The sequence below is a fragment of the Perca fluviatilis genome, chromosome 14 (assembly GCF_010015445.1).
Source record: "Perca fluviatilis chromosome 14, GENO_Pfluv_1.0, whole genome shotgun sequence".
Classification (NCBI taxonomy): Eukaryota; Metazoa; Chordata; class Actinopteri; order Perciformes; family Percidae; genus Perca; species Perca fluviatilis.
This window is the reverse complement of record NC_053125.1, coordinates 37857759-37883380: the sequence shown is the minus strand read 5'-3', so window position 1 is coordinate 37883380 and position 25622 is coordinate 37857759. Positions and strand designations below refer to the sequence as shown.

Sequence of the window (25622 nt, the reverse complement as noted above, 5' to 3'; positions counted from 1 at the left end):
TAGTGGTTTTGGTGAAAACTCTAAAATCAGCCGACTGTAAGACGTTTAGGTTAAATAAAGTTATTTTATTATTTATGTATTTCCTGAATAAAACAATCAGATGAACCAACCGAACAAACTCTCTCAGCCACAGTTAGCCTCCTACTAGCACTGCTAGCCTCCTGTTAGCATCCCGTTAGCCTCCTGTTAGCATCCCGTTAGCCTCCTGTTAGCATCCCGTTAGCCTGCTGCTAGCATCATGTGAAGGTGAGGTGCTGGTGCTCCTCCAGGCCATAGTGGTGTTTGTGCGTCTCGAACAGCTCAGTCAGACTCTGGAGGTAAACTTTATGGAGACTCTCAATGTCCTCGTTGCTAGGAGACGGAGTCTGGACCACCAGGACCGGAGACCCAACTGGAGACAGAAACACACACACACACACATAATAATCAATAATGGAAGCTAACTATTTGTGTCGTTGTGTATGTTTGTATGTGAAAAGTGAAGTGTATGTATATGTGTATGTGTGTGTGTGTGTGTGTGTGTGTGTGTGTGTGTGTGTGTGTGTGAGGCCACCACTGGGTTACCGTACCGACGGTGTGGATGGGCTTCCTGTAGGGCATCAGACCGAAGCTGTACTGGAACACTCCTCTGGCGTGAAACAGAGGCATCGCTACTCCCATGATGCTTTGCAGCCGGTTCTGTGGAGACACAACAACAACAAACTCAACTTTTACATGGATCTGCTCAGCCCAAGGCCCGCCCATCTGCATGTTCTTAATATAATAATAATAATAATAATAATAATAATAATTATTATTATTATTATTATTAATAATAGTAATAATAATAATTATTATTATTAACAACAACCACAACAATAATTAATAATTAATAATACAATATAATATAATAATAATAATAATAATAATAATAATAATAATATTAATATAATATAATAATAATAATAATAATAAACCTCATATGCCAAACCCTGTTCCATAGATACTGCCAACCAAGGGTTAGGGTGTGCTTATTAAAATACCTGGTTTCTATATCTAATATCTGGTTTATTGGTATTTATTTAAACCAATCAGAATCATCATGGGCGGTGATCAGCTCTGCAAAGACCTGCTGCTAAATAGTGGTGTGAGATAAATCTCAGATAGCTAGCTGTTAGACAGACAGACAGACAGACAGATAGTCTAGCTAGCTGTTAGACAGACAGACAGACAGACAGATAGTCTAGCTAGCTGTTACAGACAGACAGACAGACAGACAGACAGTCTAGCTAGCTGTTAGACAGACAGACAGACAGACAGACAGTCTAGCTAGCTGTTAGACAGACAGACAGACAGACAGATAGTCTAGCTAGCTGTTAGACAGACAGACAGACAGACAGATAGTCTAGCTAGCTGTTAGACAGACAGACAGACAGTCTAGCTAGCTGTTAGATAGACAGACAGACAGACAGACAGACAAACAGCCAGACAGACAGACAGACAGACAGACAGACAGACAGACAGATAGTCTAGCTAGCTGTTAGACAGACAGACAGACAGACAGTCTAGCTAGCTGTTAGACAGACAGACAGACAGATAGTCTAGCTAGCTGTTAGACAGACAGACAGACAGACAGATAGTCTAGCTAGCTGTCTGGATTTACCCTGCAGAGATCTGAGGAGCAGTAGACAGACAGACAGACAGTCTAGCTAGCTGTTAGACAGACAGACAGACAGACAGTCTAGCTAGCTGTTAGACAGACAGACAGACAGACAGTCTAGCTAGCTGTTAGACAGACAGACAGACAGACAGACAGATAGTCTAGCTAGCTGTCTGGATTTACCCTGCAGAGATCTGAGGAGCAGTTAACCATAGTCCTCACAAATCCACCGGAGGTTAGAACCCCGACACAGAGACAGAGGAAGGAGACAGACGAGACATGCAGGAGGATAGAGATGTGTGTGTGTGTGTGTGTGTGTGTGTGTGTGTGTGTGTGTGTGTGTGTGTGTGTGTGTGTGTGTGTGTGTGTATATATATATATATATATATATATATATATATATATATATATATCCAAACCCCGAAAACATAATAGTATAGGTGGAGACACCCCCCATCTCTTAGCTACAATCCCCCTATAGCCCTCCCCCCCCCAGCTGTTAGTTTAGATGCTCAACAAGTAACAAGGTACGATATTTAGAAGAGTTTGTGTAGTTCAGGTACTCAATGACTGTAATGGAGACATTAAATGCATTATTTCAGATTTCTTAACATTTCTTACACCAAGCATTAGCATTCATCCACTCGTATTTATTAAAATCTCGGTTCATTTGTTGCAGTGCAATGTCACTTTTATTCTTTTATTTCATATCTGTCTTATTCTATTTTACCTTTAGTTTCTAACTGACTATTACTATATGAACCCTCTCTATATGATCTCTCTCTATATGATCTCTCTGTATGTTCTCTCTCTATATGATCTATCTGTATATGATCTCTCTCTATATGATCTATCTGTATGTTCTCTCTCTATATGATCTCTCTGTATGTTCTCTCTCTATATGATCTATCTGTATATGATCTCTCTCTATATGATCTATCTGTATGTTCTCTCTCTATATGATCTATCTGTATGTTCTCTCTCTATATGATCTATCTGTATGTTCTCTCTCTATATGATCTATCTGATTATTATGGGAGACTTCAACATAAATTGGGAAGACAAATCGTCAAGGAAAACATTAAAACACATCACTGACGATCGCGAACTCACACAGTTGACAAATGGGCCTACCAGAGTAACAAATTCTACAAGAACACAAATAGATCTAATATTTAGTAATAAGCCAGAGCGAAATGTCAAATCCTTTAACATGCTGACTGGACTATCTGACCATAATAAGATCCTGATAGCCAGGAAGCTAAATAATAAGCGTTTCACTCCGCTTGTCCAAGAACAGGAATCTTTAAATATTCCGAAAAATATGCGGGCTCAGTTTATAAGTGCTGTTCAGAGCATCAATTGGGAGACTGTACTTGTAGGACAATGTTTGGAAGAAGATAGTCAAAGACTTACACAACTACTGAAGAAATCAATTAATGGTTTCACATGCAGACAACGACAGAGGAAAAAAAAGAACATCATTCCCTGGATAACTACAGAAATCTTAAATTTAATGAAAAAACGGGACATTGCTTTAAAATCTGCCATTAAATCCAGGGCAAGCAGAGATAGACATATTTTTACTATGCTACGGAATAGGGTAGTCAAAGAGATAAGGATGGCCAAAGCCAACTTCTTTCTGACTATAATTAAAAAAGCAGGAAGTAATACTAAAATTATTTGGAGCCAGTTAAACAAACTAATGGGACATAATGTAAACAATGCCAAATCACTTGAACTTGCAGTTAGTGGAAAATTAGTAAACAAGCCAGCTGAAGCAGCTGATGCTTTTAATAATCATTTCATTGACTCAGTAGAAAATATCAAGTATTTTTCCTCTGAATATAAGAATTCTTCTTGCCAAGTCAGACAGACAGAACCAGCTTTTAATATAGAATATATCACTGAGGCAGATGTCATGAGAGTAATTCGATCTCTGAGGCCATCTCTAGCAAAAGATGTAATTGGTATGAACACTATAATGTTGAAAGATCTTTCTGAATCATTAGTCTACCCAATTACGAAAATTGTTAACCGTTCATTTGCACAGGGAATATTCCCTAACGTGTGGAAATTAGCAGCAGTCTTTCCTGTACTTAAAGGAGGCGATCGCTTGTCTATCTGCAATTACAGACCCATTAGTATCCTGCCTGTGTTTTCTAAGGTAGCCAAAAAACTTCTCTTAGAACAAATGACAAATTATTTAAATACCAGTTCAAATCCTTTACATCTAGATTTTAAAAAAGCATTTGATACCATTAATCATGAAGTTCTTTTATCCAAATTACAAACTTTTAACTTCTCCGTAGGCACCATTAAATGGGTAGAATCTTACTTAACACATCAAACTCAGTTTGGTAGAGTTAGGAATCATCAATCAGATTCTATTTACATGTCTGTGGGTGTCCCACAGGGCTCGATCTTGGGTCCACTTTTATTTTCTTTGTACGTAAATGACCTCCCAAATGTTTGTCTTAATGCCAACACCCAAATGTACGCAGATGACACAGTTGTTTTTGTACATGCTGACAATGCATCTAAAGCTGCTGATCTGCTAACAAACTCAATGCAAAAGATAATAGAATGGTTAAATCGTAATTGCCTTCAACTGAATGTATCCAAAACTGTTTGTATGTTTTTAGAATAGAATAAATCTTTATTGTCCACCGGGGTGGAAATTTTTCTTTGGCTCACCAGACATACAAAAAATAAACATACAAACATGTCAAACATAGTAAATTGAATATATAAAAGAAGAAGAAGAAAAAAAAAAGATATATATATAAATATGCTTAAAATCTAGACAATTTAGTAAATCTAAAAGTCGCTGTGCAGAACCGGATGTAGTCGTATCAGGGGAGAGACTACAAGTCGTCTCGGATTTTAAATACCTTGGAGTACACATTGATAACAATCTTAAATTTAAATCACATATTACGAAGGTTTGTAATCACAGTAAGTTTAACCTGGCAAACTTTAGACATGTACGCAGTTGCATGTCAACAAGGGCTGCAATGATGTTTATGCATTCTATGATTTTGTCCCATATCACGTACTGTTTGACAACCTGGTCACAAGTAAGCAACACTTCTCTTAAACCACTACTCTCTTTATATAAAAAAAACTCTTAAAGTACTTGATAGGAAACCCATAGACTATCATCATTGTCATGTTTTAAAAAAATACAACCTTTTAAGTTTCGAAAATTTGATTAGATATACAGATCTCTGTCCTATGTACAAAATTCTACATGGACTGGCTCCACATGTATTGAGCCAGTTTGTAAACGCAGTACCAAATGTTCACAGACCTACAAGGAGTGCAGCAAGAGGTGACTGCATTGTTCCGCTGAGGAAAAGTGTATTCGGTCAAACAGCTTTTTCAGTAAGGGCTGCTCGTGAATGGAACCTCATTCCTACTCACATTAGGAATTTTAAAACTTATGTTTCTTTTAAATTTAACGTAAGGAAGTGGCTAACAGGTAATCAGGACTGTCAACATTACATGTAGTTACAAAATCTTGCTGCTATCTCGTCTTTCCTGTCCTGCCGGTTTGTGTTTGTGTCAATTGTGCTATGCCTATGAGGTTGTTGGGCTGACAGTGTGGCTTGTGTGTGTGTTGGTGTTGATGTTGATATTGATCAACTGTTTTTGTTTATATGCTTGATTATTTCTTTTAACATTGATAGTCAATTTTACTTGTACTGGACTAAACTTATATGTACTTTTATAATCCTTTTATCTTTGTAGGTGTGACATTGTACAATCTGTCCAGGGACAGCAGATGTAAAGTAGCCTTTTGGCTAATTCTGGCACACTGTACATTTTCTTTATGTATTATTAGTGTGCATTGTTCCTGTTAAATAAACCTAAATAATAAATAAATAAATAAATAAATAAATAATATGATCTCTCTCTATATGATCCATCTGTATATGAACCCTCTCTATATGATCTCTCTGTATATGTTCTCTCTCTATATGATCTATCTGTATATGAACCCTCTCTATATGAACCCTCTCTATATGAACCCTCTCTATATGATCTATCTCTATATGATCTATCTGTATATGTTCTCTCTCTATATGTTTCTCTCTATATGATCTATCTGTATATGAACCCTCTCTATATGAACCCTCTCTATATGAACCCTCTCTATATGATCTATCTCTATATGATCTATCTGTATATGTTCTCTCTCTATATGATTCTCTCTATATGATCTCTCTCTATATGATCTATCTGTATATGTTCTCTCTCTATATGATCTCTCTCTATATGATCTATCTGTATATGAACCCTCTCTATACGATCTCTCTCTATATGATCTATCTGTATATGATCTCTCTCTATATGATCTATCTGTATATGATCTCTCTCTATATGATCTATCTGTATATGAACCCTCTCTATATGTTCTCTCTCTATATATGACTCTCTCTATATGATCTCTCTCTATATGATCTATCTGTATATGATCTATCTGTATATGAACCCTCTCTATATGATCTCTCTCTCTATATATGATCTCTCTCTATATGATCTATCTGTATATGATCTCTCTCTATATGATCTATCTGTATATGAACCCTCTCTATATGTTCTCTCTCTCTCTATATGATCTCTCTCTATATGATCTCTCTCTATATGATCTCTCTATATGATCTATCTGTATATGATCTCTCTCTATATGATCTCTCTCTATATGATCTCTCTCTATATATGATCTCTCTCTATATGATCTATCTGTATATGATCTCTCTCTATATGATCTATCTGTATATGATCTCTCTCTATATGATCTATCTGTATATGAACCCTCTCTATATGTTCTCTCTCTCTCTATATATGATCTCTCTCTATATATGACTCTCTATATATGATCTCTCTATATGATCTATCTCTATATGATCTATCTGTATATGAACCCTCTCTATATGTTCTCTCTCTCTCTATATGATCTCTCTCTATATGATCTCTCTCTATATGATCTCTCTCTATATGAACCCTCTCTATATGATATTAACTACAGTACTGTATAAGCCCCACTAGATGGCGCCAACACACTAAACTGTTCATAATTTACACATTAAAACACTTTCCTGATTGTTTAACATGTAACTCAGTAACAGGACGGATGAGTCTAGTGGTCGATGTATTTATCACCAGATATGAACTTCCTGTTGGGGTCAGGGGGTGTGTGTAATACTTTGTGTACTTTATGTGTACTTTGTTGTTCAGACTACGGAGTTATTAAACTAATCTCCCTAAAGGGAAGACATAGTTACTCATAGACTATAAAGTTGAAAGTGGACTAATAATAGATGACGTCAGTGATCATCATATACATGATATATATAGCTGTACTAAGACCAGGAAATACTGCAAAATATACACAACGACCAAACATCCATAGCTGTACTAAGACCAGGAAATACTGCAAAATATACACAATGACCAAACATCCATAGCTGTACTAAGACCAGGAAATACTGCAAAATATACACAACGACCAGACATCCATAGCTGTACTAAGACCAGGAAATACTGCAAAATATACACAACGACCAAACATCCATAGCTGTACTAAGACCAGGAAATACTGCAAAATATACACAACGACCAAACATCCATAGCTGTACTAAGACCAGGAAATACTGCAAAATATACACAATGACCAAACATCCATAGCTGTACTAAGACCAGGAAATACTGCAAAATATACACAACGACCAGACATCCATAGCTGTACTAAGACCAGGAAATACTGCAAAATATACACAATGACCAAACATCCATAGCTGTACTAAGACCAGGAAATACTGCAAAATATACACAATGACCAAACATCCATAGCTGTACTAAGACCAGGAAATACTGCAAAATATACACAACGACCAGACATCCATAGCTGTACTAAGACCAGGAAATACTGCAAAATATACACAACGACCAGACATCCATAGCTGTACTAAGACCAGGAAATACTGCAAAATATACACAATGACCAAACATCCATAGCTGTACTAAGACCAGGAAATACTGCAAAATATACACAATGACCAAACATCCATAGCTGTACTAAGACCAGGAAATACTGCAAAATATACACAACGACCAAACATCCATAGCTGTACTAAGACCAGGAAATACTGCAAAATATACACAACGACCAAACATCCATAGCTGTACTAAGACCAGGAAATACTGCAAAATATACACAATGACCAAACATCCATAGCTGTACTAAGACCAGGAAATACTGCAAAATATACACAACAACCAAACATCCATAGCTGTACTAAGACCAGGAAATACTGCAAAATATACACAACGACCAGACACAGAACTCCAGAAAACATCAATAACTTCAAAGAGGATTTAATGAAACCAGACTGGGGCAACGTGTACGTAGATAATACTATATAATACTGTGAATGAAGCCTATGATTCATTTCTGACTGTTATAACATCTCTTTATGAAAAAAACTGTCCTCTGGTGAAGAAAGAAGTAGAACAGAAATCTGATGAAAAACCATGGCTGACTAACGGAATATTAAATGCATGTAAGAAGAAAAATGTATTATATAAAGATACACAAAACAAACTGACCAGAATCATGAGAAGCAATAAGAATAATTATTATAGTAAACTACTGGAGGACAACAGAAGCAAGAAACACCTGGAAGGTGCTGAATGAAATCATCAAGAATAAAAAGGACTAAACTGGAGACACTAACTATTTTCTGACTAACAACAATACAGGTGTGAAGGATATGACCTTGGCTGCAAATTAATTTAATGATTATTTTGTGGGAGTTTACAAAGACTGGCAGTATACATGATGTGCTAAGCAAGAATGTAAATATTAATGCATCTATGATGAAAAAGAAATGATTGAGATTGTTACAACATTTAAGAGTAAAAAGTCCACAGACTGGAATGGCACTGACATGTTTATGGTAAAAAGTATTATTGGTTGTGTTGTTAAACCTCTAACGTATTTATGTAATCAATCTCTGAAAACTGGAGTCTTTCCAGATAAAATGAAAATGGCAAAGGTGATACCAATATACAAGGCTGGTGGAAAACACTTTCAAACTACAACTACATTTGTAATTGTTGGTAATCGTGTCATAACTTTACACAAAAATCTTATGATACATGACCCTGAAATAGAAAAACTAAAAGAACTTTCTGGGAGTAATTATTGATGAAAAATTATGTTGGAAGCCACATATACGGTGTAGTACGTGTATTTATGAGTATATGTGAGCTGTAGGTATATACGGTGTAGTAGGTGTGTATATGAGTATATGTGAGCTGTAGGTACAGTGCCTTGCGAAAGTATTCGGCCCCCTTGAACTTTTCGACCTTTTGCCACATTTCAGGCCTCAAACATAAAGATATAAAACTGTAATTTTTTGTGAAGAATCAACAACAAGTGGGACACAATCATGAAGTGGAACGAAATTTATTGGATATTTCAAACCTTTTAAACAAATAAAAAACTGAAATATTGGGCGTGCAAAATTATTCAGCCCCCTTAAGTTAATACTTTGTAGCGCACCCTTTTGCTGCGATTACAGCTGTAAGTCGCTGGGGGTATGTCTCTATCAGTTTGTGCACATCGAGAGACTGACATTTTTGCCCATTCCTCCTTGCAAAACAGCTCGAGCTCAGTGAGGTTGGATGGAGAGCGTTTGTGAACAGCAGTTTTCAGTTCTTTCCACAGATTCTCGATTGGATTCAGGTCTGGACTTTGACTTGGCCATTCTAACACCTGGATATGTTTATTTGTGAACCATTCCATTGTAGATTTTGCTTTATGTTTTGGATCATTGTCTTGTTGGAAGACAAATCTCCGTCCCAGTCTCAGGTCTTTTGCAGACTCCATCAGGTTTTCTTCCAGAATGGTCCTGTATTTGGCTCCATCCATCTTCCCATCAATTTTAACCATCTTCCCTGTCCCTGCTGAAGAAAAGCAGGCCCAAACCATGATGCTGCCACAGCACCTTCTTCCACATGTTTGGTGTGTCTCCCAGGTGGCTTTTGGCAAACTTTAAACGACACTTTTTATGGATATCTTTAAGAAATGGCTTTCTTCTTGCCACTCTTCCATAAAGGCCAGATTTGTGCAGTATACGACTGATTGTTGTCCTATGGACAGAGTCTCCCACCTCAGCTGTAGATCTCTGCAGTTCATCCAGAGTGATCATGGGCCTCTTGGCTGCATCTCTGATCAGTCTTCTCATTGTATGAGCTGAAAGTTTAGAGGGATGGCCGGGTCTTCGTAGATTTGTAGTGGTCTGATACTCCTTCCATTTCAATATTATCGCTTGCACAGTGCTCCTTGGGATGTTTAAAGCTTGGGAAATCTTTTTGTATCCAAATCCGGCTTTAAACTTCTACAAACAACAGTATCTCGGACCTGCCTGGTGTGTTCCTTGTTCTTCATGATGCTCTCTGCGCTTTAAACGGACCTCTGAGACTATCACAGAGCAGGTGCATTTATACGGAGACTTGATTACACACAGCTGGATTCTATTTATCATCATTAGTCATTTAGGTCAACATTGGATCATTCAGAGATCCTCACTGAACTTCTGGAGAGAGTTTGCTGCACTGAAAGTAAAGGGGCTGAATAATTTTGCACGCCCAGTTTTTTATTTGTTAAAAAAGTTTGAAATAGCCAATGAATTTCGTTCCACTTCATAATTGGGACCCACTTGTTGTTGATTCTTCACAAAAAATTACAGTTTTATATCTTTATGTTTGAGGTCTGAAATGTGGCAAAAGGTCGAAACGTTCAAGGGGGCCGAATACTTTTGCAAGGCACTGTATATACGGTGTAGTACATGTGTATATGAGTATATGTGAGCTGTAGGTATTTACGGTGTAGTACGTGTGTATATCTAACCCTATTTCTACCTTTATCTGAATAAATATGCCTGAAATATCTTTATGTAAAGGGAAACATTACAATCCAAATATAAAAACATAACGGAAAATATTGCAGTAAAGCTCTCAGGCTTCCTGTATTACTTTATCTATTTATTCTCCTGTAGATCAGCTATTCTAATTATATCTGAGTCAGCACACATGTAGCCTAGAGGCATCATTTACTCCTCCCTCTTTTGCATCTTTTGTTGGGGAAGTAACCTCCTTAAATGTGCACAAGACAATTATTCACCTCAGTGATACATTATTAATTTAATTTATTAATAAACCTCTGGACTGTAATATTTCAGATGTTTGAGCAAGATTTCTGCTCATGTCCAAAACTTTGTGCACATTGAAAATATAACTCATCCCATCTGTGTTCTCTGAGATTTGGAGGAGTTGTGATATTTGGTGAAAAAAATAAAGTTTATAATTACGAGTTATTACAAGAATAAAGTCACTGTATTTCACCTGCACCGTAGTCTGCTGTGCAGTACGTGATACCTCTGCTGAGACGGTAGATCTCAGACCTCCTGACAGACTCCGAGCCCGTTGGAGGTGTTTAGGTAAGAGGCTGAACGCTGCTCTACATCAGAGCTGGAAACCTGAAACTACTGCAGAAACACACGGAGCTCCAACGCGAAACATCTGCCGCAGCGTGTCGCCAGCAGAGAGCATCCTTAAACCTGAAACTACTGCAGAAACACACGGAGCTCAAACGCGAAACATCTGCCGCAGCGTGTCGCCAGCAGAGAGCATCCTTAAACCTGAAACTGCTCCGCTGTTTACAGCCAGAGACACTAAGTCTTGTTTCATATCGGTCAAAATACACTCAGGGCTGAACCTCCGGCCAAACGTTTGGTGCTGAAGGAGACGGAGCTGAGCTCCGGCCCAATTTAACCTCTGTGTGTGTGTGTGTGTGTGTGTGTGTGTGTGTGTGTGTGTGTGTGTGTGTGTGTGTGTGTGTGTGTGTGTGTGTGTGTGTGTGTGTTCTGACCTGCAGCTTCCTGAGAGACGAGCCGGACGGATTCTCCATCTGATCGAATAACTCATTTTCCCCGAAAGAAAAGACCGGAACCAGCTGAGCTCTGCCCACACACACACACACACACACACACACACACACACACACAGACACACACACACAGTGAGTGAGTATCCAGATGTTGTTCTCTCTAAGCCCCGCCCCTTCCTGCTGAAGCTCCACCCACCCGTGTTTCAGAGCCAGTTTGATGAAGCCCTTCCTGTTTTTGATCTGAAACAAAAAACAAACAAAATGTTCAGGAAAACTTCTTCTCTTTGACCTTTTAACCCTGTCTGTCTGGACCCTGTCTGTCTGTCTGAACCCTGTCTGTCTGTCTGTCTGAACCCTGTCTGTCTGGAACCTGTCTGTCTGAATATATGAAATTATATATGAAATAATAATCCTGCAGTGTTACCAACTTGTTTCATCCATCCCTGCAGCAACATGTCAGATATATTATATTATACTATACTATATATATATATATACATATACACACAGTGGGTACGGAAAGTATTCAGACCCCTTTCACTCTTTGTTTCATTGCAGCCATTTGCTAAAATCAAAAAAGTTCATTTTATTTCTCATTAATGTACACTCAGCACCCCATCTTGACAGAAAAACACAGAAATGTAGAACTTTCTGCACATTTATTAAAAAAGAAAAACTGAAATATCACATGGTCATAAGTATTCAGACCCTTTGCTGTGACACTCCTATTTAACTCCCATGCTGTCCTTTTCTTCTGATCCTCCTTGAGATGGTTCTACTCCTTCATTGGAGTCCTGCTGTGTTTAATTAACCTGATTGGACTTGATTAGGAAAGGCACACACCTGTCTATATACCGTATTTTCCGCACTATAAGGCGCACTTAAAAGCCTTTAATTTTCTCAAAAAGCGACAGTGCACCTTATAATCCGGAGCGCCTTATATATGGATCAACCTCTCGGATCACTGCCCGTTGACGGGACACTGTGTCGCTGTAACCTCAATAAAACTTCCACTCATTCGCGTTTTTATAACTTTAAAGCATTAAATCTTCAGAATATACAGCCCACATATTTAAGCCCACATACAAAGCATAAGACGATTTATAGCAGTTACACAACTGTTACAAAGTAACAGGAAATAAAACAATTCAGCCATAATCTGCGCAGGTGTCGAGAGTGCATCCATACCTGTTTTCGTTGTCCTTTCTGCAACAAAGTGGTATTTTGGCCAAAACTTGATTTTCATAAATCCACAAAAGTCCAAGGAAATGTAACATCCGAGCTTTATATTCCAAAACGATCTCTTCGCCTCACAATGTTGAAGTTTCTGGCCGAATCACAACGGAAAAACGCGAAACAGTTTTCCATTTCCGCACTTGTCATCGCCGCTAGCTTCTCTGCCCAGCTTGCTACATGATCGATGTGTCTTCATCGTATTCCCTAGCTTCTAAGCTTTCGATTGGTAGCTCATATGAGCCAATCCGTTCAGGTTTGCCTCTGATATGGCCAATGAAAGCGGACAAGCCGATGACAACATGTCCGGGACCACGTTGAGATGATCGCCATTTTCTCGGACCACTTAGATTTAAATGCTGTAAGGATATTATATACTGGCTATGGAGTGATCGGAGTTGTCAGAAGGCTTCATAAAGTTTGACTTTATCTGACGGTATCCGACGGAAGCCTCTCCTCAGTGCAAGACACATGAAAGCCTGCATAGAGTTTGCCAAAAAACACATGAAGGACTCCCGGACTATGAGAAATAAGAATCTCTGGTCTGATGAGACCAAGATTGAACTTGTTGGCGTTAATTCTAAGCGGTGTGGAGAAAACCAGGCACTGCTCATCACCTGCCCAATACAATCCCCACAGTGAAACATGGTGGTGGCAGCATCATGCTATGGGGGGGTTCAGCTGCAGGGACAGGACGACTGGTTGCAATTGAAGGAAAGATGTAAAGAGATATCCTGGAAGAAAACCTCATCCAGAGTGCTCAGGACCTCCGACTGGGCCGAAGGTTCACCTTCCAACAAGACAATGACCCTAACCACACAGCTACAATAACAAAGGAGTGGCTTGGGAACAACTCTGGGACCATTCTTGACTGGCCCAGCCAGAGCCCTGACCTAAACCCAACCCATCTCTGGAGAGACCTGAAAATGGCTGTCCACCAACGTTCACCATCCAACCTGACGGAACTGGAGAGGATCTGCAAGGAAGACTGGCAGAGGATCCCCAAATCCAGGTGTGAAAAACTTGTTGCATCATTCCCCAGAAGATTCATGGCAGTACTAGCGCAAAAGTGTACTTCTACTCAATACTGAGCAAAGGCTCTGAATACTTATGACCATGTGATATTTCAGTTTTTCTTTTTTAATAAATGTGCAGAAAGTTCTACATTTCTGTTTTTTTCTGTCCAGATGGGGTGCTGAGTGTACATTAATGAGAAATAAAATGAACTTTTTTGATTTTAGCAAATGGCTGCAATGAAACAAAGAGTGAAAAATGTAACGGCGTCTGAATACTTTCCGTACCCACTGTGTGTGTATGTGTATGTATGTGTATGTGTATGTATGTATGTATGTCTGTATGTATGTCGGCAGATATGAATATTTCTGCCGATGAGCCGTGCCGATAGGGTGGCTTGTTTACTATGCGCGACGACCATGAACGTAGCATGAGCGCCAGCAACTTAAACTTCCAACGTGTCGGCTGTGTGGAGGTATTTCGAGATATGTAAAACAGATAACAAAACTTGTTATTTGCAGTAGCCTACTTGTAAAGCACAAGTGATGCGAGGAGGCATAAAACAACTCTCGTTCCACACTACAAATATGATTAGCTACGCATCTCAAGAGTCGTCATCCTGAGCAGCACCAAAACTTTGAAAAATAAGAAGAAAAAACGCTGGCAAAAACCCATCAGCAGCCTCTACTTCAGTCCTTTGATAAAGCTACAAAATACAGCAGCGACCACCCAACGGTAAAAGGGCTTAACGACAAAATCATTGAATGTATTGCTCTTGATAACCAGCCGTTGAGCGTGGTGGAGCCGCGGTATGCTATGCCCAGGCTATGCCTAGCCGGCGCTACTTTTCTGATGTGGCCTTACCTGAACTCCAGAGTGTTGTCGCCATTCACATTGAAAAGCTCCTCGTGGCGCTAGTCACATTAGCTTCACACAGACATTTGGACATCAAGCGTGAGTCCTGTTAGCATGTGGAGCCTCACTGCCCAGTGGATAGACGAAGACTTCACCCTTAAAAAAGCTGTCCGACCTGCACTCACAGGAACGCTCCGGTTCTCACACAGCAGCTGCAATTGCATCTGCATTTGATGACACGTTTGTGAAAAGGAAAATAGAAAGAGAACGAGTGCACCTCGTGCTACGTGCTGACAGTGAACGGCTGTTTAGCGTTGCCTCTGATGTCTGCATTTGGCAGACCTGTTCAAGTAGGAGACGATGTACATTTTTTATTTGAAAATGTATTTTTATTTATTTTACTATATATTTTACTTTATTTTATTTTTATAAGGACTGAAGTTTGAAGTCTGACCTTATGTGGCACTGGCATATCATTTATTCTCCTCCAAGTGAAATAACTCAACTATTTTTCAGGGCTGAATGTCTGTCTACATTTGTAAAATGATACATTTATGGTAGAATCAAATGTTGTTGGTCTTGTGTATTGCCTTTTCTACAACACATGAGTGTAATAAGGTAAAGGTAGTACAGGAGAGATACTTGGATTTCTCTTCAGTAAATTAAAGTGTGTGTTTATATATATATATATATATATATATATATATATATATTGGGGAGAAACGGCATCGGGTACTGTCGCGGCATCCCTTATATATATATAAGGGATGCACGATATTGATTTCCGACCATATCTCGATATGCCGATATTTTCAAACTCATTTTGGCCGATGCCGATACCGATGTATAAATATATATATTTATATATATATATATATATATATATATATATATATATATATATATATATATATATATATATATATATATATATATATATATATTATAAATGAATAAACCTGCAGCGTTAGGGCTCCAGGTCGAGCGTCCAGAGCCTCCGGAGCTCCTCCCACCGCCAGGACCGCCACGTTACCCCCCCCGGGACGACTGCAGAGGTGAGACAGGCTGGACTTACAGCTGGACACCAGGCCTGAGGGACAGACAGACAGGTCAGAGAGAGACAGGCTGGACTTACAGCTGGACACCAGGCCCAAGAGACAGACAGGTCAGAGAGAGACAGGCTGGACTTAGAGCTGGACACCAGGCCTGAGAGACAGACAGGTCACACAGACAGGTCAGAGAGAGACAGGCTGGACTTACAGCTGGACACCAGGCCTGAGAGACAGACAGGTCAGAGAGAGACAGGCTGGACTTAACAGCTGGACACCAGGCCCAAGAGACAGACAGGTCACACAGACAGGTCAGAGAAAGAGAGAGAGACAGAGAGACCTCAGGAGAGAGACAGACAGACAGTCAGACAGACAGGTGTACCTCCTAACATGATGTAATCTCTGAACAGAGGGACTCTGAACCAGAACGGCAGCATCAGCAGGTGAGAGCGGAGTCCAGGAAACAGACGAGAGAAACCTGTCGCCTCCGTACAGAAGTTCCCAAACGCCCCGGCAACCAGCACGCCTGGGAGAAAGACCGGTAGTCAGACAGACAGGTGGTCAGACAGGTGGTCAGGTGGTTGGACAGACAGGTTATACAGACAGGTGTGTGTCTCACCGTGTGGATGAAATCCAAAGATGTAGTTCTTTGTTGGATCCAGATCGACAGTTTTAACAAGCTGCAGACAGAAATCAATAAATAAATAATCAAGAATAATCAGCCTGATCAATAATCAAGAATAAATGTTGAATGAATGAACGTGAAGTCACAGAAACAATATTCACTAATGTGTAGATTAATATTTCCATGAACACAATGACAGCTGCAACATTTACTCGGATGCTTTTTTTACCACAGGTACTGATTAGTTTAGCACCAAGAGTTACAGAGACAGATTCTCCTCTAGGTGATGAGAGAGAGAACAACATGTGAAGTTATAGAGACAGATTCTCCTCTAGGTGATGAGAGAGAGAACAACATGTGAAGTTACAGAGACAGATTCTCCTCTAGGTGATGATAGAGCAACATGTGAAGTTATAGAGACAGATTCTCCTCTAGGTGATGAGAGAGAACAACATGTGAAGTTATAGAGACAGATTCTCCTCTAGGTGATGAGAGAGAGAACAACATGTGAAGTTACAGAGACAGATTCTCCTCTAGGTGATGAGAGAGAGAACAACATGTGAAGTTATAGAGACAGATTCTCCTCTAGGTGATGAGAGAGAGAACAACATGTGAAGTTACAGAGACAGATTCTCCTCTTGGTGATGAGAGAGAGAACAACATGTGAAGTTATAGAGACAGATTCTCCTCTAGGTGATGAGAGAGAACAACATGTGAAGTTATAGAGACAGATTCTCCTCTAGGTGATGAGAGAGAGAACAACATGTGAAGTTATAGAGACAGATTCTCCTCTAGGTGATGATAGAGCAACATGTGAAGTTATAGAGACAGATTCTCCTCTAGGTGATGAGAGAGAACAACATGTGAAGTTACAGAGACAGATTCTCCTCTAGGTGATGAGAGAGAGAACAACATGTGAAGTTGCAGAGACAGATTCTCCTCTAGGTGATGAGAGAGAGAACAACATGTGAAGTTGCAGAGACAGATTCTCCTCTAGGTGATGAGAGAGAACAACATGTGAAGTTATAGAGACAGATTCTCCTCTAGGTGATGAGAGAGAACAACATGTGAAGTTATAGAGACAGATTCTCCTCTAGGTGATGAGAGAGAGAGCAACATGTGAAGTTGCAGAGACAGATTCTCCTCTAGGTGATGAGAGAGAGAGCAACATGTGAAGTTGCAGAGACAGATTCTCCTCTAGGTGATGAGAGAGAACAACATGTGAAGTTATAGAGACAGAGTCTCCTCTAGGTGATGAGAGAGAGAACAACATGTGAAGTTATAGAGACAGATTCTCCTCTAGGTGATGAGAGAGAGAACAACATGTGAAGTTATAGAGACAGATTCTCCTCTAGGTGATGAGAGAGAACAACATGTGAAGTTATAGAGACAGATTCTCCTCTAGGTGATGAGAGAGAGAACAACATGTGAAGTTACAGAGACAGATTCTCCTCTAGGTGATGAGAGAGAGAACAACATGTGAAGTTGCAGAGACAGATTCTCCTCTTGGTGATGAGAGAGAGAACAACATGTGAAGTTATAGAGACAGATTCTCCTCTAGGTGATGAGAGAGAGAACAACATGTGAAGTTACAGAGACAGATTCTCCTCTAGGTGATGAGAGAGAGAACAACATGTGAAGTTACAGAGACAGATTCTCCTCTAGGTGATGAGAGAGAACAACATGTGAAGTTATAGAGACAGATTCTCCTCTAGGTGATGAGAGAGAACAACATGTGAAGTTACAGAGACATATTCTCCTCTAGGTGATGAGAGAGAACAACATGTGAAGTTATAGAGACAGATTCTCCTCTAGGTGATGAGAGAGAACAACATGTGAAGTTACAGAGACATATTCTCCTCTAGGTGATGAGAGAGAACAACATGTGAAGTTACAGAGACATATTCCAGAGGTTGTAATCACTGAGTTGTGGTTGAGATGGAAAATGAACCCGAGTAAAAAAAAGTAAATGTTGAGTAAATGTTGCATTACAAGCGTGCAGCTGTCATTGTGTTCATGTAAATATCAATCTACACATTAGTGAATGTTGTTTCTGTGACGTCACGTTCAGAATACAGGTGTGTGAATATATTTCTACAGGTGCAAATTTTAACATAAAAGTTTAGCTTTTTTGTTCTCAAAGTTCTCAAATTGTATTCTACAAGCTCTCACCTTTTGTCTATCTGCCTGTCTGCCTGCCTGCCTGCCTGTCTTACCATCTGAGTAAAACAGTACACACCGTGATGGGGAAATAGTCTCTGTAATGTTTCCAGATGTTCCAGCTGCCTGTCTGCCTGCCTGTCTGTCTGTCTGTCTGTCTGTCTGCCTGCCTGTCTTACCGTGATGGGGAAGTAGTCTCTGTAATGTTTCCAGATGTTCCAGCTGCCTGTCTGTCTGCCTGCCTGTCTTACCGTGATGGGGAAGTAGTCTCTGTAATGTTTCCAGATGTTCCAGCTGCCTGTCTGCCTGCCTGTCTGTCAGTCTGCCTGCCTGCCTGCCTGCCTGCCTGCCTGTCTTACCGTGATGGGGAAGTAGTCTCTGTAATGTTTCCAGATGTTCCAGCTGCCTGTCTGCCTGCCTGCCTGTCTGTCTGTCTGTCTGCCTGCCTGTCTGTCTTACCGTGATGGGGAAGTAGTCTCTGTAATGTTTCCAGATGTTCCAGCTGCCTGTCTGTCTGCCTGTCTGTCTGTCTGTCTGTCTGCCTGCCTGTCTTACCGTGATGGGGAAGTAGTCTCTGTAATGTTTCCAGATGTTCCAGCTGCCTGTCTGTCTGCCTGTCTGTCTGTCTGTCTGCCTGTCTTACCGTGATGGGGAAGTAGTCTCTGTAATGTTTCCAGATGTTCCAGCTGCCTGTCTGCCTGCCTGTCTGTCTGTCTGTCTGTCTGTCTGCCTGTCTTACCGTGATGGGGAAGTAGTCTCTGTAATGTTTCCAGATGTTCCAGCTGCGGACCCAGTGGGACCTCCGACCCCCGGAGCTGGGCGTGTCCCCGTCCAGCCACAGCCAACCAGCATACAGCACGGCCGCCATCCACCAATCAGAAAGAGCCAGAAGGACAAAGGCCGCCAGACAGCACTGGGCTGAGAGACAGACAGGCAGACAGACAGGTTAGAGAGACAGAGAAACACACAGACAGCTATAATCTGTCAGATATAAACATTAAGGGTCCTAAACTGAACCTGCAGCACAAAGCCCGACCCGAGTCTCTCTGCTAGTTTAGACCGACCCAGAGGTCAGTTTCCTGTCCAGCACCCACGTCGTTTAAACAGCAAATACACCTGCACCCATCTGGGGCCCATGGTCTCACAGGGAGGTGTGTTCAGGTGCATTCTGGTCTTACAGGGAGGTGTGTTCAGGTGCATTCTGGTCTTACAGGGAGGTGTGTTCAGGTGCATTCTGGTCTTACAGGGAGGTGTGTTCAGGTGCATTCTGGTCTTACAGGAGGGGTGTGTTCAGGTGCATTCTGGTCTTACAGGGAGGGGTGTTCAGGTGCATTCTGGTCTCACAGGGAGGGGTGTTCAGGTGCATTCTGGTCTTACAGGGAGGTGTGTTCAGGTGCATTCTGGTCTTACAGGGAGGGGTGTTCAGGTGCATTCTGGTCTCACAGGGAGGGGTGTTCAGGTGCATTCTGGTCTCACAGGGAGGTGTGTTCAGGTGCATTCTGGTCTCACAGGGAGATGTGTTCAGGTGCATTCTGGTCTCACAGGGAGGTGTGTTCAGGTGCATTCTGGGAGTATTGCTATCTTGAGGCAGCGGGAAGTGATGGCGCCATTGACCAACAAAAACCTGGTCTAAAGTCAATAACGCAGCATTTCATTGTTATTTTAACAGAGCATTCGTACAATGCTCCTAGGCTCGTGCACAGCACACGCACACTATGCTTGTTACACACACAGGGACACACACTATGCTTGTTACACACACACACACACACACACACACACACACACACACACACACACACACACACACACACACAGGGGACACACGTGCAGAACATTACATATAAAATATAACAATCTGAAATAGTATTACGTGATCTACTCTAGTTTCTTCTCTCCTTCCTGCTCAGCAAATCCTCACTACAGGGCACCACAGACTGAAATCAGGTCCTGGTCCCAGAGTCGTTGCTTAATCCTGGACCAGTTCCCAACATGTTAGTGTTTGATAAGAGCCATGTTGACCCAACACAGAGGTCAACGTACTCAGTTACACAGTCATCACCGTGGAAACATCTGGAACTACTGGCCAATCAGGGCCCCTCATCTGGGGGTCAGTCAGACAGACAGACAGACAGACAGACAGGGGGTCAGACAGACAGACAGGGTGTCACTCAGACAGACAGGGGGTCAGACAGACAGACAGGCAGACAGACGTTTGTTTTGGAGTGTTTCTGTTGATTGTTGTACTCTCAGGAAGTCACAATAAAGTTCATAATCACCTTTAACTTCTAATAATGAAGAAAGTTACTGTTAATATCAGATACTCTTAATATCAGATACTCTAAGACGTTTACTCAAGTCATATTTTAACAGACTCTAACTTCTACCAAAGTCATTTTCACTTTTACTCTCTTTATGTCTGTCAGACAGACAGGTGTGCAGACACACAGACAGGCGTGCAGACACACAGACAGGTGTTCAGAGACACAGACAGGCGTGCAGACACACAGACAGGCGTGCAGACACATAGACAGGCGTGCAGACACACAGACAGGTGTGCGGACCCACGGGTGTATAATACCTAAAGCCAGGAAGGAGAAGACCCACTGCAGCGTGGCGGCGGTCTGAAGTCTCCTCCGTAGCGGGATGTTCAGCGGGGCGAACTGCACCTTCATGCCTGCGGTCGCGCTCCTTGGCCCGGCTTGAAGAGCTGCGACCTCCCGGTGTCTCCGCCTGGATGTGGGAGCTTCAATCTCGGTCTTTCTAAGAGACACGTAGAGAGAGTAAAGAGAGACTTTACCTGTCTGTCTCGCTCTCTGTCTGTCTGTCTCGCTGTCTGTCTGTCTGTCTCGCTGTCTGTGTGTGCAGAAAATAAAGAGTATCTCTCAGTTAATTAAATATAAACTTTGATCAAACATTTCCTCTCTGACTCTCCGCTTTCCCCCAAACTTTACAAACATGCACACACTCCCTCTCGCACTGCGCATGCGTACCGGATCCTCCCTCCTGGGTGGAATCCTCTCGGCCAATAAGAGCTCATGACGAGCCGTGTCGGGAGCATAGACTGTATGGTCGGGAGCGAGCCTGGAGTAAGGCGCGTTCACTGTCACGGAGTTAGAAACAGAGTTATTTTGAGAAGAATATAAATATGAATATAACTAAATCTTCTAATGACGTGAATGCACTAGATGCATCCATCAGTTATTGATATTTAGAGACTGTGTTGGTGTGTTAGGACATCACATGGTTTCACATCAAACTCCGAGTTCACCGGGGTGAAGTTGGGAAAGTGTCTGTGGTTCCAGCTAAAGATTTCATAAGATTTCATAAGATGTTAAAGATCTTAGTGTACAGGAGTCACTCAGACACCAGTGCTCGGGAAACAGGGTCCAAGGTGAAAGAAAGAAAGAAAGAAAGATAGATAGATAGATAGATAGATAGATAGATAGATAGATAGATAGATAGATATAGATAGATAGATAGATACTTTATTGATGTGTGTGTGTGTGTGTGTGTGTGTGTGTGTGTGTGTGTGTGTGTGTGTGTGTGTGTGTGTGTGTGTGTGTGTGTGTGTGTGTGTGGATGTGTGTGTGTGTGTGATTCAGTCTGCACGGTAAGGTGCTCTATGAGAGGGGGTGTCATGGTGTTAGTGCAAATAAGTCCAATAGTGCAAGGATAAAGTCTAGAGACCAGCATTACATATGAACAATATAAGAGAATAATGTAGACATTATCATATAAAAACTATAGCAGGGCAAGGAAAAAGTTTAAATAAAGACAGCATTAAATATGGACATTATAAACATTAAATATGGACATTATACACATTAAATATGGACATTATAACTGAATAAAGTAGACAGTAGATAGACACTAATCAACAGGTTTGAAGTGATAGGGTTGAGTATGTAATAAGATAGTCAAACAGCGTTATTTATGCAGGCTAAATTAGCACATATTTAATTAGACATTTGGCCTCATTTGCATAAGTAAACATATTAATTCAGAAATCTTGTAATAGAATAGATGATTGTGTTACAGTTTTTTACGATTGCTAAACGACAGTGGGCACAACTGGAGTCACATGTGCAAAACTCAAACTACAGTCTGCACTACCTACAGTCACCTGAGCTAAACAGTTCACATCACCTGCAAAACTCATTCACAGCAACACAACTCTTAACACACGTCTCAAAACAGGCTCAGTACAGCCAAACACTATGCACAGGCCTCACTGAGATAACACACACACACACACACACACACACACACACACGCACACACACTGTCTCTCAGAACACACTGAGGGTAAAAACACCAGCATCAAACACCAACACAGAAATTACAAACTTTTTCATCTTTACAGTTTGAACAATTTGAGTGACTTGACACTACTCAACAGTTTATTTAAGGAAAAAATATAGATTGTATAGCATACCAATTTTTACACAAGGTAAACAAGAAGGAATGAAAATCATCAGTTTTCTTCAATAAAGTATTTTGTCTCTAGTAATTTATGGAATTACTGGGGAAAAAAAACTAAAGGTACATAACAGTACCAGAGAATAGTGTGACTAATCCTGCCTCTCTCCAGCATCATGTGGCAAGTTCTCTTCATCACATTGGATGTCTGCCTCATCTCTAAATACAAATGAATGTGGTGTTTCTATTGCTTTCACCTCCATTACTTTCTGAAAAAAAGTAAGAACACAGTTTTACTATAGTAAAGATATAGTGTTTGTTTTTTTATAGCTGTGTACATAACCTCAGACATCTTACCTGGACATGTTGGTATCTTTGCTCTTTTACCTGTTTCTCTCAAACAGTACAGTGTATAATTGTGTCATTCTTATTTGGTGTTTGTATACAAAAAAAGACTTTCTGATCTTTCTCTGTATAAATACCGTATATGTTCACTAACTAGTCTAAAACAAGACACCTGCTTAGGCTTTCAGCTAAAATTGCAATCAGCAGTGTTTGATAGGCACCAGACTGAAATCTATTCTGTTTTGAATGTGTGGTTAACAGTTCTGACAGCAGTGTGTTAGCATCTGAACAAAGTGCTGTAAATCTACAGTGTTGTGCACGTTGTGGTTAAAGTCATGGGATAAGTGTGTAGAGTTTTGAAAACTGTGTTCAAGCAATGAAAAACCAACTAGAGTTTGGTCCACATGAACTGCTGCTGTGCAGACTGGAGTTAGAGTTTTGCACATGTGACTCCAGTTGTGCCCACTGTCGTTTAGCAATCGAAAAAAACTCTAATGTCAGTAATCATGTGTCTGTTAGTTTAAACCTGTAGAGTGTCTACATTAACTTGGGCTGCACTGGTTTCACTACTTTCCATGACATTATTACATGTCATTTAGCTGACCCTTTTATCCAAAGCTACTTAGAATTGCTATATATGTCAGAGGTAACACACCTCTGGAGCAACCAGGGGTTAAGTGCCTTGTTCAGGGGCACATTGGTTTATGTATCACAGGGGGAATTGAACCTGGCTCTCCCACACCAAAGGCATGCATCATATCCACTGCTCCATCACCACTTTCCACCACGAGCATTTCTTACAACTGGTTATGTGTTACAGAGGAGACTTCTATGAGACCCGATCTGTTACAGTTTTTTTCGATTGCTAAACGACAGTGGGCACAACTGGAGTCACATGTGCAAAACGCTAACTACAGTCAGCAGCAGTTCATGTGGACCAAACTCTAGTTCATTTTTCATTGCTTGAACACAGTTTTCAAAACTCTACACACTTATCCCATGACTTTAACCACAACGTGCACAACACTGTAGATTTACAGCACTTTGTTCAGATGCTAACACACTGCTGTCACAACTATTAACCACACATTCAGAACAGAATAGATTTCAGTCTGGTGCCTATCAAACACTGCTGATTGAAAGTTTAGCTGAAAGCCTAAGTAGGTGTCTTGTTTTAGACTAGTTAGTGAACATATATGGTATTTATACAGAGAAAGATCAGAAAGTCTTTTTTTGTATACAAACACCAAATAAGAATGAAACAATTCTACACTGTACACACACACACACACACACACACACACACACACACACACACACATATATACATACACACACACACACACACACACACACACACACACACACACACACATATATATACAGACAGACACACATACACACACACACACACACACACACACATATATATACAGACAGACACACACACACACACACACACACACACACATATATATATACAGACAGACACACATACACACACACACACACACACACACATATATATACAGACAGACACACACACACACACACACACACACACACACACACACATATATATATACAGACAGACACACATACACACACACACACACACATATATATACAGACAGACACACACACACACACACACACACACACACACACACACATATATATACAGACAGACACACACACACACACACACACACACACACACACACACATATATATATACAGACAGACACACATACACACACACACACACATATATATACAGACAGACACACACACACACACATATATACAGACAGACACACACACACATCCACAGCAAACCTGAAACAGCACGTTGAACTGGCTGGATATGAAGATGAAATCGGACGCATCGTTTCAGTGGTAAAACTGATAGAATAATTGCTGTCTGTGGTTCTATATTTGGGCTGTGGCAATAATTTTGAAAAATAAAAGCTCGCAGCAACATATGGAAAAAAAGAACTGTGAACTTAGTTCATTTTTGGAACTGTGAACTTAGTTCAACATGTTGAAGTATGAACTATGAAGTGAACTAGTTAAAATTTGTGAACTGAACTTTGTACTAGTTCATGTAGAAAGTGAACTTTCCCAACACTGACGAACAGAACAACAGAGGGAAGTGAGACGGGACAGTATCAGAACTGACCAGACGGGACAGTATCAGAACTGACCAGACAGGACAGTATCAGGACTGACCAGACGGGACAGTATCAGAACTGACCAGACGGGACAGTATCAGGACTGACCAGACAGGACAGTATCAGGACTGACCAGACGGGACAG

General features: G+C 40.6%; 1 protein-coding gene across 1 annotated transcript; it reads right to left on the bottom strand.

The window, feature by feature from the left end:
- Nucleotides 1-44: 44 nt before the first annotated feature.
- Nucleotides 45-21211, bottom strand: mogat3a (monoacylglycerol O-acyltransferase 3a). Its single transcript, XM_039823531.1, has 9 exons — nt 21118-21211; nt 19276-19454; nt 16371-16431; nt 16134-16277; nt 15662-15792; nt 11797-11840; nt 11583-11673; nt 570-678; nt 45-391 (listed from the first exon to the last, which is right to left on the bottom strand). The coding sequence occupies exons 1-9, from the start codon at nt 21209-21211 to the stop codon at nt 237-239; spliced, it is 1008 nt and encodes a 335-aa protein (XP_039679465.1). The 3' UTR covers nt 45-236.
- Nucleotides 21212-25622: the final 4411 nt, after the last annotated feature.

Coding starts and splice junctions, on each gene's coding strand:
- mogat3a (XM_039823531.1), bottom strand. CDS start 21,211: ATGAAGGTGCAGTTCGCCCCGCTGAACATCCCGCTACGGAGGAGACTT. Junction 19,455..21,117: donor CTTCTCCTTCCTGGCTTTAG/GTATTATACACC, acceptor TCTGTCTCTCAG/CCCAGTGCTGTCTGGCGGCC. Junction 679..11,582: donor CGTCTCTCAGGAAGCTGCAG/GTCAGAACACAC, acceptor GTGTCTCCACAG/AACCGGCTGCAAAGCATCAT.